The sequence below is a fragment of the Contarinia nasturtii genome, unplaced genomic scaffold (genome assembly GCF_009176525.2).
Source record: "Contarinia nasturtii isolate CC-2019 unplaced genomic scaffold, AAFC_CNas_1.1 Cnas_scaffold_1037, whole genome shotgun sequence".
NCBI lineage: Eukaryota > Metazoa > Arthropoda > Insecta > Diptera > Cecidomyiidae > Contarinia > Contarinia nasturtii.
Genome location: NW_022198383.1, coordinates 8,605,360 through 8,623,723, shown reverse-complemented (window position 1 = coordinate 8,623,723; position 18,364 = coordinate 8,605,360). Strand labels below are relative to the sequence as shown.

The window sequence follows — 18,364 nt, the reverse complement described above, 5'->3', positions numbered from 1 at the left end:
CCATTCGTTTCTTTTTTTGGGGGGGCATTTTCAGTTGGCCGTGTTTTACCATTCGTGTCCGTTTCTATTTATCTTTTGTTTATTTTAATCGCATTCGTATGGACGATTTATTTGAAGCAAACTACTGCCTGTTGTACTTCAATAGCGTGGATATGCCGGGAATTTACTCGTCTAGAACAAAGTTTCATTTGAAGAGAACGAAGTTAAAAAAAAATGGCCGAAAATCAACTGGAGCACCAAATGGCAGCTTTTCATCACCTCAATCAAGCGAATAAATTTTCGGAAATGAGATGGCTTGAAATGGCTAGACGTCGGTTGTGTCGGCATACAAGAAAAACGTGGTTTTATTTTGTTGATGTCGCCGTTAGCAAAACGAATCCCAAAATAAATTTCGGTCGCTCGAATTCAATATTTTTGCGCGATGTCGCTTGTTTTATATTTTTATATTTAACAGACACACAATGTACTGTGAATGTGTGTAATATTACCGTTTGAATGGTGGCAACGAGTGAAGAATGTATGTTTATTTGAGTGTGTCGGCCTTTTTTTCCTCTACCTTGCGCAAATCTCGAACTTTATCAACGAGAATCAAAATAAAAATGATATAATATCCAATTCCATTGAATTCTCCGTTTGGAGGAGACGCACCGCTTCGTTTGTTTGTTTGTTTGTGGCCAGAAATGCATGCAAAGAACAATGCGCAAAAAAAAAAGAAAAAAAAGAATTGCTTCACCTTAAGACTAAATCTATGTAGAATATGCTTAGATAAGTGATGTTGAACACTTTCATTAGTTGAAAAATGTATTGCATGAATAACGATCGTGCAAACGTTTGGTTTTCTTTCAATTCTTCCGTGCTTAAGTAGCATATGAGTTGGACGATTGGTTTCTTTTTACAACAATGCAGAAGTAAAAAAAAAACTATCATCATTTGTTCATCATTTTGCTGGTGAATGTGAACTATCTCGTCTAGTATTCATACAGAGAGACACATACACGTTCGTTTCTCGCATTTACTGACGGCAAGGCGGCTAATGTAAATAGCTATAAACAAGAACATGAACATGTTGCAATTGTGCATGCAATTGAGACCCATCATCGCACATGAAAAAAGCACACACACATATATATATATCGATCGCTTAAATCATGACTCTTGTGTTTCTCTTGAACGCCAAACTATACTTTTCATTCTTTGACTCTCGTGCTCCGTGTGTGTATGTATGTTATATCGATTCCATTAAGAACTTTAAGGAAATTTTATTTCTTTTTCGTGTGTACAAGCTAGACAGAGATCGACTCACTGCTAATAATTATCGTGTATGTGCAATCAAATTGACTTCATTCTTGATTGCAGCGAGTTAAACAAAAGCATTCCTTTGTTCATGATTCTATGGAATTTATCACTTGATTTAAAGTTCTGGTTTGTTTTTTTTATCTCTCTCTTTCTCTCCACCTCTCGTTCTCTCCCGCTCTCTATTTTACTTTCGTTCCGAAACCATGGCTCATTAGATTGATTTGCATTTGCCACTTGATCAATTTTGTGATTTAGCCATTTAAAAACGTCATCACATTTCCTGAATTAAATTGAGGGACATTGAATCATTGGCGATTGTACATCGATGTGACATTTCAATCAGATTGAATTCATCAGTGGAAATTTTTCTCTCTTGCTGTCATCGACTCTTTGCTTAACCGCATCCAATGACAATATTGCACAAAGCATTTTCAATGTGCGAGAGCTCAGTTCTGGCCGAGACAATGTCTATGTATGCGTTTTGGCACTATAACATTCACATTAACTGTGCTGTTAATTGTTTCGATGTATTTACCTAAGCAGCACAACACGATGTCGAGAGGAACAGCATATTGACATAGTTCGTTTTTTTCTCACTCTCATGCCATATGCCATCTAATGGGGCTCGAGAGACCGCAATACATACACCACACACAGACCAAACTTACTAATTATGCAGTTTGGGTGAACCAATTTACCGACTTTATTACATTGGCATTCTCGTATTTTAGTGTTTTAGTATACCGTAAGCAAGAAACACATAGATTTTCTTCGTCCAATCATCGAACTTTTTTTTATCGTCAAATTTAAAACGAGTGAAGCTCATCGATGTGTGTGATGATCTGTCAAATTGTCGGTCGGTCGTCATTTTTATTAATTTATTTGCTTGTTTCTGACAATGATTTACATTCGAAAAATATGCAATAAACATTTATTTACATTACAAATCGTTGTATCTAATTAAATGAAAGTGATTTTTTTTCGTATATAAATAAATATTTGAATGAAATATAGAATTGACGTAATTTCATTGAGAAAATCGAGAACGAAGAAGATTTGGCTTGAGTACATTGTTCTCTCGGCCAAAATTTCGAATTTGACAAGTCGAAATTCTAGTTGAATTCATTCGAAATATTCCCATCGCATTGAACACCGATGACAACAGCAAAAACACCAACAAAAATAAACATTCGCACAGGCAATTTGCAAATCATGTCATTGTTTTGAGACTTTATGGTAATCAGAATTCGAATTGTGTGCATTTTTAAAATATTATATACATATATCAATGGTGAATTGAAAGTGCATGTACACGTATACATAAACACCGAAGTGCAGCCCATGTAATTGATATCGATACAAGTGCTGTAAACGTCTAAATTAGATAATTAAGCAATTCTACTTGCTATTCAAGATTCGAGAATCAAGTCCGATCCGTCGTGATTCAAACACCGCACACAGCACAGAGGAGAAAAGAAGAAAGAAAACAAAAAACGGCAAACACACACAGTATTTATCTGTCGTTGGATTGAGTTGTGCGAAATTGTGAGTACGAGTGAAAATGTGACAGAGAGAAAGAGAGTGAGCGAGCGAGTGTGCTGGACAGTGTTCAATGTTTATCGATAATTGAAAAATAGAAGAGAGAGAGAATTACCTTTTTTTTATACAAGCAAAATTGATCGATATCGGCTAATTGTATGATAAAAAAAATATACGTAATCAACAGTAACGATTCAGAACAACCGCTATGAAAAGTAAAGTTAAATAAAAAAAAATCCGATACCATAAGTAAAAGAGCAACATCGTGTACGCGTACGAAGAAAAAAAACACATAAAATTATAAAAAAAACCTCCACTTTGGTTGTGAGTTGCAATCAACAGTATCGAATCATTTTCATTCTGCGAACGATTATCGTTGTACAAACGTGATATTTGTAATTTATAAAGTGATCTCTAAATCAAGCCATTGGTGACGGCAATCAACTGTCTACTTTGACGAAATGCAAATTGCACTCGACTCGGTGGTTGTTGCCTAGTGCGCGAAAATAGTGTCTCCTTTTTTGTGTGTATGATTAATGTGTTGTAGTCGTCGATTTTGTGTATGTGTGTGTGTGCGTGTGTGTTTTATTGTGTCTGTATTGGTGTTCGTACATCGGTGTTGTTGTATTTGCGCGCTTGGCAATAGAGCAAGAAAGCATGCAAAGTAGAAAGAGTGCGTGAATCAGTTCGATTTATGTAATTATTTTGTCTATAGTGATTCGATGTGTGATTATGACTATTTTATGCATCGTCGAACTGTCTGACAGAGAATTTATCGGGTGATTTTAATACAATCAACAAAAATAGAAATAAACATTAGCCATTTCGTCCGCCATAATCGTCGTCCGCGTCTTCATCGTCACCAACGTCGATAATAGCAAAACATATTGAAATCAACTCGTCACCTGTCCGATCGTTTAATGATGACGTGAAAAATGATTTGTTTTTTTTTCTCTCTCTCTTTCTCCTTCTCTCTATCGCAATCCAGGCTCATCAATCACCAATTTAATGCTGTTTAAACTAAAGCATTGCATTTATTTAAATTGAAACGAGTGAAAAAAAAATAACGGAACGAGCGAAGAAGAAAAAAAGAAGCACGTGACACACAACGTAAATACACGCCAAGAATAAGTGACAAATCGACCGAAACAGCATCGAACGAGATTTATTCCCGACACACCGATTGAGAATGAATATGAAAAAATTCGATAAAATTACGAAGAAAACTTTTTATTTCGATTAAATGTCAATTTGAATTCCGAAGTCTTTGGGGTTTTGTTGACAATTTATTTATTTTTGCTTTGCATCTGCGAGATACATTTACACATAAAACACACATACAAAAAAAAACAGATAGAAATAACGAAAGAAAGACGCCGCCGAGGCCGAAGAACGAGATAAGAAGATAAAAAAAAACAAACAAACAAAACATAAGAAAAAAAAAACGGGTAAAGGTAACGCGCCACCACGCGGACAATAATACACTAGGAAGTGTATTAGTTGTTTCTCTACGAAAAAAAAAACAAAGCAATAACAATAACGAATTTCGAATAAATCCGAAATAAGTAATCGACCGACCCAAAATGAACAAGAGACAAACGATGATGGGTTCAGTGAAATGGCGAATGTGGGCGATAGCGGTAATCGTGATTTTGTTTGGAGTTTTTGCAAACCAATTGATGGTTTCAGCATCCCCAAATATACGTCGGCGACACAGTACACCACCAAGACTGATTGCCGAAGACGAAAGAGACAAAAGAGGAGCTGGTAAGTTGAACTCTTTTATTTTATTGTTTCAACCTCTTGTTAGCAATAAATTTGCATAATAAATTTTAAATTCGTTTTGTGCATGCCGTGCACACACAAAACAGCTCAATGTATATAAAAAACGCACCAAAAATACTATCAATGACGGCAAGACAAGAAATTTTATGGGTGATATTAAGTTTATTCCGATTTACACGATAAACATCGGTGCGTGCGTTTTTTTTTACCATTCCTCTGTGCGGTTGCCACAGTTTTTTGTTGTTGTTCGGCAATCATTCGCAAGTCTTTTTTTTCTTTATTCACAAATTACATTTCACTTTACGACCTCATCAGTACGTATGAAGTGGCTGAGTTAAATGCATTCGAGGCAACACATTGCTAAATAAAACAAGGTGAAAATAATGTTTAAAAAAGTGTATACTTTGCCGACAGGTTATCGATACATGGAGAATGATAATTGTGTTTGTTGTTGGCAAATTTGTTCCTTGTTGTTGATAATTGTCTTTTAACGATATAGTTTTTTTTTTCGCTTTGCTGCTGTTGCACTGCTCTGTATGCGATTCATGAATGGGAGTGCGCGTGAAGCTGCGAGAAGAAGAAAAAAAAACTCCCAACAACCGTTGAATGACAAAGGTGCAACGTTGGCAAGGCGTCGCGAGTTCATTTGGCGATGAGGCATTTGTGTATTCGTGCAATGATATGCAAAACGAATGCCATAGATCGATTACAAAGAAAGTATCCATGTCGCTTCACTTCAAAAAGACCAACCAAGACTGATTATTGTGTTTGCGTGTCGATTAGTATGACGTTTTTTGTTCGCTTCGCCCGACACTTTCCACTAACTGTGGTCAGTTACAAATCTTACGAATGAGTGAGAAAAAAATGGGCACCACGTATTTATCGATGTACATAAATGCATCGATCGTGCACAGCACACACACATAAACAGAGCCGGTTGATACTTAACCAGCGGCGTACAATGACGACTCAGCACAGAAATGGGATTGAGAGAGAGAGAGAGAGAAGAGAAAAAAAAACACTGCAATTTACCCGAAAATGGAAGCGATCATGATTTCAGCCCGTTTTGGTTGTTACATTCGAAGTAGTTTTGCTAAATTTCTTTCGATGCACATACACACCTGAAATAGAATCATTTCGAAAGCTACAAAATGAATTTAAAAAAAAAATGGTGCGAGATCAGCAAAACAACGCAATTCATCGATATATATATATAATATATTGAGTGCCTAAAGAAAAACGTCGTTGTTTTGTCAATGATAATTTTGTTTGATCAACGTGATTGATCGAGAGCTTACCTGTGCATTTTTTTATCGCAACAAGTTGAGTTCAAAATTGTGAGAAGCTATTAAGTTCACGTCATTAGGGCAAATATACATAGCACAAAACCAAGAAAAAAGAATTAACTTAAAGAATTGCGCAGAAAAAAAGGGAAAATGATGTTTAAATATATACGAGGAATTCGATTGAGACGAAAGAGATGCGCAGTGGCTACGTTTGCAGTGAATGCAACAGGCGAGAGTAAGTTAACAACAATGAAAAAAAAAGAAGTATTCCGAATGGTTGGTCAAAAGGTGCGATGAGAGATGATTAGCAATTAACACATGTTTCGGTTTTTCAGTATTTTCAAGAATTCAATTGCAATTGTCGCTATTTATTTCCAATTAATCAACGCAATTCAATTGAAATATGCATTTTGTATAAAATTTCTGGCCATTTTTACCTTCAAACATGGATTAATTTATAAAATATGCGGTCAGATGTTGAACTCATTTCTACCGCATTGATTTATGGCCTGTTTGTTGTTTCATCTCAAATTCAGCTCAGTCTCTCTCTCTCTCTGCTCATAGAAAGTACTTGTAAACGTACGTACAAAATGTTACGTTTAATGAACCTTGTGACGCTTGATTTCATTAAACAAGACACCACTTTCGTTCGAGCACACTTTAAATAGAGGCAGAGACAAAACAAAAAACAAAAATTATCTTGATTACTTCAAGGGATTGTCTCTATCGATTAAATCAACAAAACTATGCGCTTTTTTTCGTCTCTTTGCTTATCGATATCTGTGTGTAATGCGGCCGATAGAGTTACTTCATTTCGTTCACACTCTTCGGTCGTCGTAATCGTTTTGCTTTGTTCTTTTTCAGTCGTTTGACGTGCGTTTGTCTTAATGTTTATTTAGATCGGAACTATATCTTCCCAGCTCGACAGCGATATGTGTGCTCTCGCGTGCGCCCGTTCAAGCGACAATGACAACACAGACATGCCGTCGTACGTGTAAACAATTTGTAAATATAGGCTGCTCACTGGTTGTCGCATTCTCAATGTTCATTCTTAACTTTGGGTTTTTTGATTGTATTCATTCCGTAAACTGTTTATAGATCACATTTTCTCAGAGACGAAAGTATACAGTGAGAAAGAGAGAGAGGTAAAGCAAAGCGAGAGAAAAAAATCGTCATAAGAAATGGCAAGCACAAGTGTGTGTGAGAGAGAGAGAGCGGGAAAGATTGAGCATAGAATGAGCGATGGTACCATATGCATGTTACACGAACTATATATACTGTACGGAATTCGCATTGTAAATGTTTCCGTCACGTGTATGGCTCTCCTCCGCATCATTTCAATGTGTTGTGCGGTTCGGCGTGCGCCGACCGAGCCTCTGCTGTGCAAGCTTATGCACGATCGTTTGTGATTGAGAGCGAGAGGGAGAGAGAGAGATGAGTCAGCGCACGTTTCGTATGATATCCGTTTCGAATGCGTTTCGAATATGTGTGAGAAGTTTGAGAGAAAGAAAAGTCGGCGCAAGCTTAAGAACCGAACCTGTATGTGCTCGATCGATCGCATTGTATGGGGTTGTTTCAGTCACATCGAATCAGTTCATTCAAAGGCACAGCACCGACCAAGTGTGTAGAGAGTTGTTGGCGTATGCGCATCGCATATATTCATACAAAAGCGAGGAAAATCTCTATTTTATATACACAAACGATCGACGATTTCATTTCAGTCTCACTTGTGATCACGACGATTTTAGTGACGGTGTGTGTCACGAACAAAGCCAAAAAAAGTTTTGTCGAAAAGGAAAAATGCTTCATTCAACTTGAAGTTTCGTAAAGTGCGTTTTTTTTTTCGAAAACCTCTTCAAAACTACTACTGAAAACAAGTGATGCAATAACAAAAACGTTGAAGATTGTTTTGTTTTCATTTTTGAAATTTTTTTGCGCCATTTGAAACGGAATTTTTTTTTCTTCGATATTTTTAGAAAAAATGTGAAATTGCGTTTATTTCGTTTCTCAATCGATTAGAAATTTTTCAGTTCGATATTTCGATGATGTCCGTTGAATTTTCATTTTTCGAACGCAAGAGATACAGAGAGAGCAAGAACAAGAGTGACAACTGATCAGTTGCGCTTTGAACTATTTACTTTTATTTTCTGGATGGATTTTTTCTTTCTTTCTGTCGTCATTTTTGTATTGTGAATGAAAAATAAAATAGAACGAAACGTTTCGTGGTTGTGGTATTTCGAGTATAGAATAAAGTGTCAAAAATAAACAGTTTGCGCGCGCGACTAAAGACGACAAAATAAAGAAGAAAAGAAAAGAAAAATACTATACAACAAAAACCTACGTTTTTTTTACTCTTCATTTTCAAATCAAAATTATTCTCTCGGTCTTTGGCTATCGCCCAAGAGAGTGAGATAGAAAACGAGAAAGGAACATAGATACGCTGAAAAGCAGAAAAAAAACTATCAGACACTAAGAAGAGTTGTTTTAAATACACACATATAAAAAAATAAATAATATATATAAATAATTTTTTGTCAACATGATTGTACCGACAAGCAGAATCGGCACGTTTTTTAACGTTGCACAATTTATTGTGATAAATCTAGTGATTATATTGATATGTCTGGGCAATATGCCGACGGAAGCTCGAAAACAGATGCCATTATTGATTGATGATGATACACAAACTCGAATGAATCGACCGGGTAAGTTCGAACGCAACATTTTTATACCACATTCCGATTGATTAGAAACAAAGCTTTAATTGTATAACACACAAATATAAGCGAATCATACTACTTGAGCAAAAACTAAAAAAAACACACTTCGATATAAAACCAAAAATAATTTTTCGAGATGATCTTTCGTCAAATAAGTCGTTACGAATTTTGTCAAGCAATAAATTTCAGTTTTCACACATAATCAATCTACGGCGACATCAAATAAGCAATATTCAACCGAATGAAAGTTAAAATATAATCATTTTGTGTTGACAACATATGAAATTCATTCAATCAAAATCACGCAACTGGACATACACACAGTTAATATGAATAAAAAAAACTAGAACAATGAACTTTTCACTGTTGCTTTGAATGAATAACTACAACAACAACTGCAATATTCAATTGAATCTTGTGTTGCAATAATAAGCCGCGCTTTTTTTTCAGCATGTGATCCAATCTAAAAGTCATCAGCATAAATCATTTGCTTTATGAAAACAAGCTGTAAAGCGTCAAATTACCAGCATATCGTCTAATCAATGCCAACACCAATCACAACATTTCACGCTCATTTTCATTAGTTTCACATAAATCATGCATCGATCACGGTTCTCTTTCCCTCTCTCGATTAGATTTATATATTGAATTTATTTTGCGTCATTTTTTTTTCTTCTGTCGATACCACTTCTCTATAATATATCGTGTGTCGTGTGTGTTTATTTTTTAATTCAAATGCGCATGAGTTCAAATTCATTACAAACAAGTTTAAATCGGTTGATGTTTAAGCGTATGAATTTTGCGGAAGTTGTCGTTTATATCGAATTTGGTGATGCCAATGACAACACATTTTAAAATATCTATCCGTTGCATATAAAATTATTTTGTTTCTTTTCAATTCGAATTGTTCGATTTTTTTTCCACAAATCGATTCGAATGAAGCAGAATGAAAAAAGCAAAAGATCGTTAACGATTGAATCGCAATGAATGCACGCAACGAAGCGAGAATAGCGTATAAGTGTGTGCGCGCGCGCAATATGACCAATTGTTTTCGCTTCCAAAATTTAATTGGAAAGCATCATTAATTTCATTGAATGTTTGACTTAAACGTCAATTCATACGCAACGCATTTCAATCAAATTGCAGCCGTTCCAATTTGTTCGATCAATAACATTTACATTGTTAGCAGCTTGCATATATCTGACGTAAAGTGTTTATTGTTTGTACGAAATGAACTCAAGGAAGATTAATTAGAAATTATTTTCCCATAAAATGTGCAGTTTATCTGTGTGATTTCTCTCTCTCTTTCTGTCTCTGGATTGTTTGTGCGATGATGATCTAAACAGATCCGATGATGATGATGTTTGCATGAGTCTGTTATCTTTTTTTTACATGATCCGTTCGCCATTGAGAGTGCGCTTTTGAAACAAAGAAAAAACCATCGGATTTTCCAAAATAAACAAAGTACAAAATGTCATGAATAGATAAAAGACCGATGTGAACGTGTTATTCAAAAATTGCTTATACGATACCCAAACAACAATACAATGCTTATGCATACACCCAGTCAATAAAGCAATGAAGAGAAAAAACAACACAAAATACACACACACACTGTACCCATGGCAGAGAAACATGCACTCTGTTTACTGGTGGGCCATAAAAATCTCTCTCTATTGTTATCAATACATTCTTTTTGCTGCTTGCTTGAGTCGAAAGAAGTAAAGAAGAAAAAAAACACAATATTTGGTGAGTAAGTGTTTAGTTTACGCATCGTTTGAAGAATTCATAATATGAGCTGCAAAAAACAACATCTTTTTTTTTATTCCGTTGCGAGTATGAAAGGTAGCAAGCACTTCTCTCGATATGCGAAAACCTAATGAAGCAAACAAGGATCACAAAAGAGATTTATTTTTCCAACAAATAATATTGGTTGTTGCAGTTTTTCATATCTGAACTTTGATTGGAGTTAAGATGGTATAATCTCTTTATGACGCTCCTTTAATCTTCTTTTGTTCGAATTCGGTAAAACTAATTGCAAATTCAAATTGCGAAAGTTTCAATACACATTTTTATGGCACATTTTTTTTAACTGATCGATCGTTTTTGTGTGTGACGAATATTCCCATGCCCATGACAACAAAATGTTTACTCTAGCCGTTTCGGCTCCATCCACAGAAGCTTTCTCTCTCTCTCTCGCTTCTCTTTTTGTGCGTGTGCGTTGTTGAAGGTTGAAGGTTTTTCTGAAAAAAAAAAATTAATTATGCCAGATGTTTGAAAAACATACATCTCTTTCCTCGTTTCTCGTGTGGTGTTTTGATTTTCACAACAACACCGCATGTTTTGCACACTGTGGTGATACATTACCATATCTCCATTGAAAAATCGAACCCATGTCTATATCTGAATCATCACTTTCCCATGATTTCATTTCTTCCGCCTGCGTAGTCTTTTTTTCTCGTTTTTTTTTACTTTGTTCGATGAGAAACATATGAAAGCGATTGCCAAAACGCCGACCGAAATTCTATGAATGAATTTTTGTTTTGTGAACGGAAAATCGTTAACCATTCAATACAGTGCAATACATTCGCAATGGGCGAGTAAACGTGTGAACTACAAAAGATAAATATCAACTAAGCCACACATGTTGAATGAACCAGCCGATAAGTACAAATAGCCAAGTGAATGACGACGGGGGAAAAAAGCCAAGAGCTGAAACAAAAGTTTTGCAAACACACGCACGCACAAAAAACACACACACACACCAAAGTAGAAACGTTTGAAAATGCGTGTTAAACTGACTAAAGAAGACAAAGCGCTTGAAACGAATAAGAAAGAGAGAATACTAAGCAGAAAAGCACGTAAAACTGTAAAGAAAGGACCGATGCCAATTTGTCTACTTCTTCATCGCTATAAAACAAAACAAAAAATATATGAGAAGCGAATAAGCAAGCAAAACACAATAACTGACGTAAGCCCATAGCTCATACCGAATTTAACTGCATACAATAAAAAAAACACGAACGAATAACATTCATAAAAAAATATGCGTGAAACACTCGCACACATACCAAGGCGTTCACAATTTTTGTACACCGCATTAGTGTGTATGTGAAAAGATATAAGAAGTTTTCTTACGTACCATGAATCACAACATTTGAACACACACCCGACAAAATGTCTTTGAAATAAAGAAACCGTCTTTGTAACAAACAAACAAACATACGCAGCAACAAAAACCGAGCGTTGAAATGGCATAAAAAAAGACTTATCTCGAATGTGTAAAGTGTTATGCGCCTATAAATGGCACTAACAGTTTCATTTGTTACTGACCAGTAGTTGAAAGCGGCATTTATATTACAAATCGCACTTTTAACAAAAAACGATGCAATTTTCTGGTTCTTTTTACCATTGAATGTGTCCAATTGCAAATTTCACTTTAAGAAAAGAGATGCCATCGAATTTCCAAGAATCACACATGCAAAACCGCTTTATACTCATTATAATTTCTTTTGACGAGATTTTTTCTTTCGTTAAATCGGTAGTAAATACGTACGATGATCACATTTTTATATTTTTCGGAAATTCTTTAATGTTTAACAATAACGACGATGAGGCTTGTAAAAATATGATTGCCATTTGTCTATATTTGAACGCTTGGATACGCTATTTTTGTACTAAATTGCCCAAAAAATGCTTGAGAACCACATAAATTCATTTTGTGAGTGAATTATTCTATATAAAGTTTCAAACGATTTAAATTATTGCGTCTAATGTTCGATGGTTGTTTTATTACCTTATTGTATTCACATAGATGGTGTTCATAAATTTTTCACTCAATTCGTTGTGTGTGTGTGCACGCGCACGTGTTTGTCGATGGTTAAAATCACCTCTAGCCCCTTAATCCATTGAAATGAAGATGTCTTTCAAAAATAACAAATGATCGAAGAGCCCACAATTTTATGCAAGAAAATAAATGAATAAGTTGACAAAATGGAACACAATTCCATTTGGTTGGGATTATGTTCAAAATCCGACAAGGATAAACAAGACACAAGACTATAATCATGTCGTTGTTGTTGTTGTTTTTTTTTTATTCGCCACTCATTTATCGAACGCAAAACTATTTCGATAAGATAAATCCTAATGGCGCAGAGATGAAATAGGAAACAACAAAAAACAGTTCATCTTGAATTCTTTGATTGTTCTCAGACGAAATAGATAAAAAAATGCCAACGACAAGAAACAGAGATGAGAAGAAAGGAGATAGAATCACAAAAAAAACATTGAAATGCGTAGGATGCACAATAGATTTTAAATTGACGTTACTTCTTAATTATCTCCATGGCATTTTGGTTGCTGTTTGATGCGCGGCACCAAAAATCGAATAAATTAGATGGGTTTTTGTTTTTTTCTTTCGTTGATCGTTCAAAACTTGATTATTATAAGAGACACACAGCCACCCATATGGGTCGTGTTTCATCGATTATTTCATTAAAACATTTACCAAAAAAATGTGATGAAATCCAATATTAAACCTAATGAGCGACTGTATTTCCTTTCACTGGCTATCAACAACCGATAATTCAATGAGGCGATTCAATTCGACGGCGGCGACGATGCGCTACTCGTTTTTTTCGATTCTCAACAGCAGCAATTTGATTATTGTTTTTATTGATTCAATTCCATTTCCTAGATTTTTGACGTTTTTTTCCCGCTCTCTATATTGAGACGGAGAATGGCAAAAACGCTTGAGAATGTCGACAACAAAATGAACTATTGCAAATAAATTGTCGTGTGTATGGATGCAGTTAACTCTTTAAAGAATTCCCGTACTACGACTACCTGAGAGTTTATGTTTTTTTTTCCTTTTTCCATTGGATTTTTCTTTAATATCTATTTCTTGAAATAGTCATTTAAATTGGTTCTTTGCAACATTGTAGAGCGATCGAGCACAGAGAGAGAAAGAGTAGGAGACAAATAGCAAAAAGATAGATAGAGAGAGAGAGCGAAACATCCATATACTGAGTATGTCTTTAATTGGCCGGTAAACTGAGCAAGGGAAATATTTTCTTAAGTCTTGAGAATTCCTTTTATTGCATGCATAATAGTACATTTTGCTTGTACAAAAAGTGACTTTTAATTAATTCAGATATCTCTCTCTCTCTCTTCTGCGACACAGGAGGCTCGGTAACGAAAATCCACAGACTCAATGCGCAAATGGGTCATCGCAAACAAAGAATATAGGGACACAATGACAGAGAGTAAAGAGATAATTACATATTTGCTTTAAAAAAAGTATACACCGATCTGTTTGTTTTTCCTTTTGTTTACATCATTAAATGAAAAAAGGTTCTTCTATGCCGGTGTGTGTGTTTGTATTGGAGTTCATTCGACTGAATGACAGGTCGAGTGCGTTCTTAAGTACGTTTGATTTGGTTTATTTTAATTCCAAAAGTGTAAATATTTAGCTTATAAATGTGCGCCGAAATGGTGTACACCACAATAAATGCACTGATTCATTTTCACAGAAAAAAAAATCGTGAATCGCGTGTTCTTCAGCATGGAAAAACTGGAAATTCTAATTTAATTTCGATAAATCATTCATCCCATTTTAATTGATAAAAATGTAAATGTTTCGCTCGCGCTCTCTCAAGACATAACACGAAATGCGGCAAATGGCCAAGATGTGCATAAATCAATAAATAAACACACACTGTATGAGCGCAATGCAATGCTTGTACGCTTCAAATTCGAAGCAAATCGGCTCGAAACAGAGGCAACTGAAAAATATTGTCTGCAAAACTGATAAATCATTCCAAGTGATGCATATTTGAATATCGTGCAAAATTAAATCAATGAAATGGAATTTAGTTAAACCATTAATAGTTTTATTATTGACGCTCGGCGACGTCGAACAATATAATCAAGCGACAAGTCAGTGGCAATGTGGCGATGGCAGCAGCGGCGGTGGCTTCATGTTACCGCCCGCCACCGTTTATCGTCGTTGTCTTTTGTCGACTGTTGTAATATGCAAAACAGTGCATACTAAAATATGCAATATAATATCTTGGGTCCACAGAGCACACACACACATCATATATTTCTATCTTGATAAATTATGACAAATTATTTTGATTGCATTTCATGAAAATTGTGCAACTGTTTACGAATGTTTAATGGCATTTTATTCGTTTGTGAATGGACTGCATGGCAATGGAATATATATATCTATATCGATGCCGAGCACAAGCATCAATTGCTTGCCGTACACTGTTTGTTTATCGCATCGTACACTCTTCTTTCAATTTTAATATGCTAACGTATGCGAAACATACTGGAAGAGAAAAATTATTGCTCAATTCAATGATATTTATTGATTTTGTCGAGAAATTTGATCCAGAAGATTTGTTATTTGACGCTTACTTCATGCATTCCCTTCAATTGTCTTTTTCACGCTGTTCGGATTTTTCATGTGCCTTTTCTCTCTCTCGCGATCTCCTTACATCGTGCTCATTGCATTATTTATTTTATTCGTGAAAATAGGGTTTCTACGTCGCTTTTATGCGATTGCATACACAGCATGCATGTATATTGTATATTCCCTTGCCAATCATTAATTGTAATTAATTTTCAATGCAAATTTTTGTTGTTTGCAGTTTTATTGGCCACATCTGACAGATTACACATTAACATTCCGCCGATGTCAATAATATTGAAAACTTCCATTTTTCTTGTGATACCATTTTGGCCTCGATCCGATTGCAATATGCAACGCGCAATTTATGTGAACAAATCCACAGCTCACACACCAATAATAATCGTTCATCATCGCCATTTTTACGCCCAACGCAAAACAATGTTTATTTTTTTTTCATCTACTCACTATATCGTATTTGTGAGTTAATAAAATCGTTCAACAGGAGAAAAATCGAGTGCACTTTTATTTGAAAAAAAAAGCGAGAAAAAAACAGATTTTAAATCGATTGGATATTGTGTGTGCGTGCTTGTTTGCTAAATTTAGCCGAAATTATATAAAGTGTTAAAAAGTGTAAAGGCGCGCGCACAAAGATCGATTTGATCCAATCAACAGAAACGGAAATCGTAGGTGGGCGCCATGTCATTAAAAGCACACACACACACAAAATGCAGCCAACATTCACTGCGCTCCCGCACTCTCGCAAAAACACGCGCTCATAATTCGATTTATTCCGTAAAATTAGGATAACATCGAATTGAATGAAATATAAACTAATCATTTCGCATAAATGTATGCCAATCGAATCAAGTTTGATTATTATTCGAACAAAGTTCAAAAACATATGGCGCTTCAGTGCAACGAAAAATTGCAATCGAATTAGAACATCGCATAAAAATAACTCTTTTGCTTCGATCGCGTTGGACGTCACATCAATTTTTCAATAATTTTTTTTGCTATACCAAAGTCAAAACACACATCATATATGCCTTCCATATAAATTTATCGGTTGTCTTACGTCCCTCAATCGCGGCTCAAACGATATTTCGTTTGATTGTGTCAGGCAATTGACGTTCTGTATGTGTACGCAGACAAAGAGAATGAAATATAAAGAAATTAATCAAAAAAATGACACCAATGTGACACTTATCGATGATGGCTAAGCAAACAACGCACTCTTGTTTTTTTTCTCTTCTTCTTTAAACTTAACGATGTGTCAGAAGACGGCCACAATGTGGGGTACTCAGACACTGAGCACTCTTACTTATGCACATCGGTAACATCAGCGGCCAAAGTCGAGTGAAAATGTGTATGAGCCGAAGAATGTGATTTTTGACCGATCACGAGATCATCTCATTCTCTTTTAGAACGTAATTTTTCATACTAATTTGCATCTTGGTGTTTTTTTTCATCGTTTCGATTGGAGTGTATTTGGAATAGAAGAATGTAAAACGTAGATAGCGCCGATAAGCGAACCATTCAATAAGTGTAAAACATACATACCTGTAATTCCAGCTATAAGTGTCTTATCTCATCGAAGACGCGAGTTCTAATTTCGAAATATGTATTTGAAGAAAAATAGGCGACCCAAGTATTTTCAAGGCACAATTTATGTGTGTATGCCACACAAAGAACATTCTTCGTTTCAAAAGATCCGAATACAATTCATGAAAAATTGAATTTCAATGCACAAATGCAAGCCAGCGAGAGTGTGGTGCGTTCATTTCAATCGTAACGAATAGTGTGTTATTATCTTTTATTATCGATTTTGATTGTTCGATCAATTCGAAATGCTTGTGAGTGATGCACTCATGTGGATGTCTTTGTATTTACTAGATGGAACAACAAATATTCTATTCGGAAAAATCAATATGGATAAAAAAGAAAAGAATCGATTCGAACTCTCTTCATTATCGTTATTTATTTTTCCATTCTCTTTCTCTCTTATGGGATCTCGCTCATTCTTTACTGATTTTGGCGTTGCACGAATTAATGAGATGAAACAGAGAAGTGAAAATTAAAACCGCATGTGAGCGATTGAAGATCGACGATCGCACGTTATTCAATTTATCATCATTGCATAGGAATTGTTATTCCTCTTTTCGTTCAAGTGAACAAGAGAGTGCGCCCAGTGTGTACGGAGACACAAGATCAACCGGATTGATTTAATAGTCAAACAAAATACCATCCACAAATGGTATTGCCATGTTTTTTTCTTCTGCCTCTCTCCCTCTTTCTCTTTTTTCATCTTTCACTCTCTTGTTCGCTCTTTTAATCAAAATGCATGGCGAATTCGCAGGCGTTAATCAAATGGGATCGAAAGAAGGCATTGAAAGTGGCTCGTTATTTTATATAGCTACTCATATGGTGAAATACATGCAGCAATCAATGTTATCGACTCAAGATATGATTAGTAACTTATACGATTGCAATTGGGCCTTAATCTGGAGCCAGCGATCGGAGCGTACATAGTCTGGTGTGAGCGCGTGTGTGTGTGCATTGCATTTGATGCAGATGCAATTTTTCCATTATTTTGATTGACAGACGTCGCGTCGAATCCAATCAAGGGAATTAGTGGCAATAAATTTATGATGTGGCCATCATCTTTTGTGCTCATCATCAACGGTGGCGACGACCACGATGAGTGCTTGTTTGTCGGTGTGCGTGTGCGTATATGCTAGTTTTATTAATTCATATGTCGTTTCTCTTTCCGGCAATTGCAATCTTGTCCACCCGAATAACCACAAAAATTTGGATCAGCCAGACCAAAATCTATTTTCGCACATGCACATTTACGAAAAAAAAAATTGTCCCTTTTTTTCTCTCTCCACATATGTCACATTTCATTAAAGTCAGTTCAGAAGGCTATACTTCGTTTTTAAACCGCACTCACCGATATTATCAGCGGACGACGCTCTCTTCTTGGCCGTGCGCTCTTGTTGCATTCGCGCGCGTCTCAATGTAATCGGTTTCTAAAACAATCGACGAAAATGAGATACAACCAGTTCCATTTGTATGCGTGCAGCTGATGACGATTTCAATGAGTCTACAATCGCTTCAATGCTTTCCTATGCGCAAATGTCGCAATTCATTTACGTAAAAAAATCATTTTTGTTGTTGTTGTGCCAGCTTTATGGTTAAATGTGATTTTTTTTTATTGCTGTCGATATGATTATTGACCTCGCGTCATGTCCATTCACGTATTCACTTCACATCTCCATTGCATTACCATAAATGCGATGAATTCATTTTATCGAATG

The 18,364-nt window shown here is 35.6% G+C and overlaps 1 protein-coding gene across 6 annotated transcripts in view; it reads left to right on the top strand.

Moving 5' to 3' along the window:
• Positions 1 to 18,364, top strand: part of LOC116343572 (dorsal-ventral patterning protein Sog) — a 71,441-nt gene that overhangs the window by 73 nt on the left and 53,004 nt on the right. The window contains exons 1-2 of one of the 6 annotated variants that reach the window (XM_031771719.1): positions 2,043 to 2,152; positions 3,824 to 4,602. In XM_031771719.1, the coding sequence (XP_031627579.1) occupies positions 4,419 to 4,602 (184 nt within the window). In that variant the 5' untranslated portion in view covers positions 2,043 to 2,152; positions 3,824 to 4,418. Of the gene's footprint in view, positions 1 to 2,042; positions 2,153 to 2,215; positions 2,533 to 2,571; positions 2,842 to 3,123; positions 4,603 to 7,489; positions 8,612 to 18,364 lie in introns of those variants that run through there. The other 5 variants (XM_031771721.1, XM_031771720.1, XM_031771717.1 and 2 more) reach the window with 5 other exon arrangements.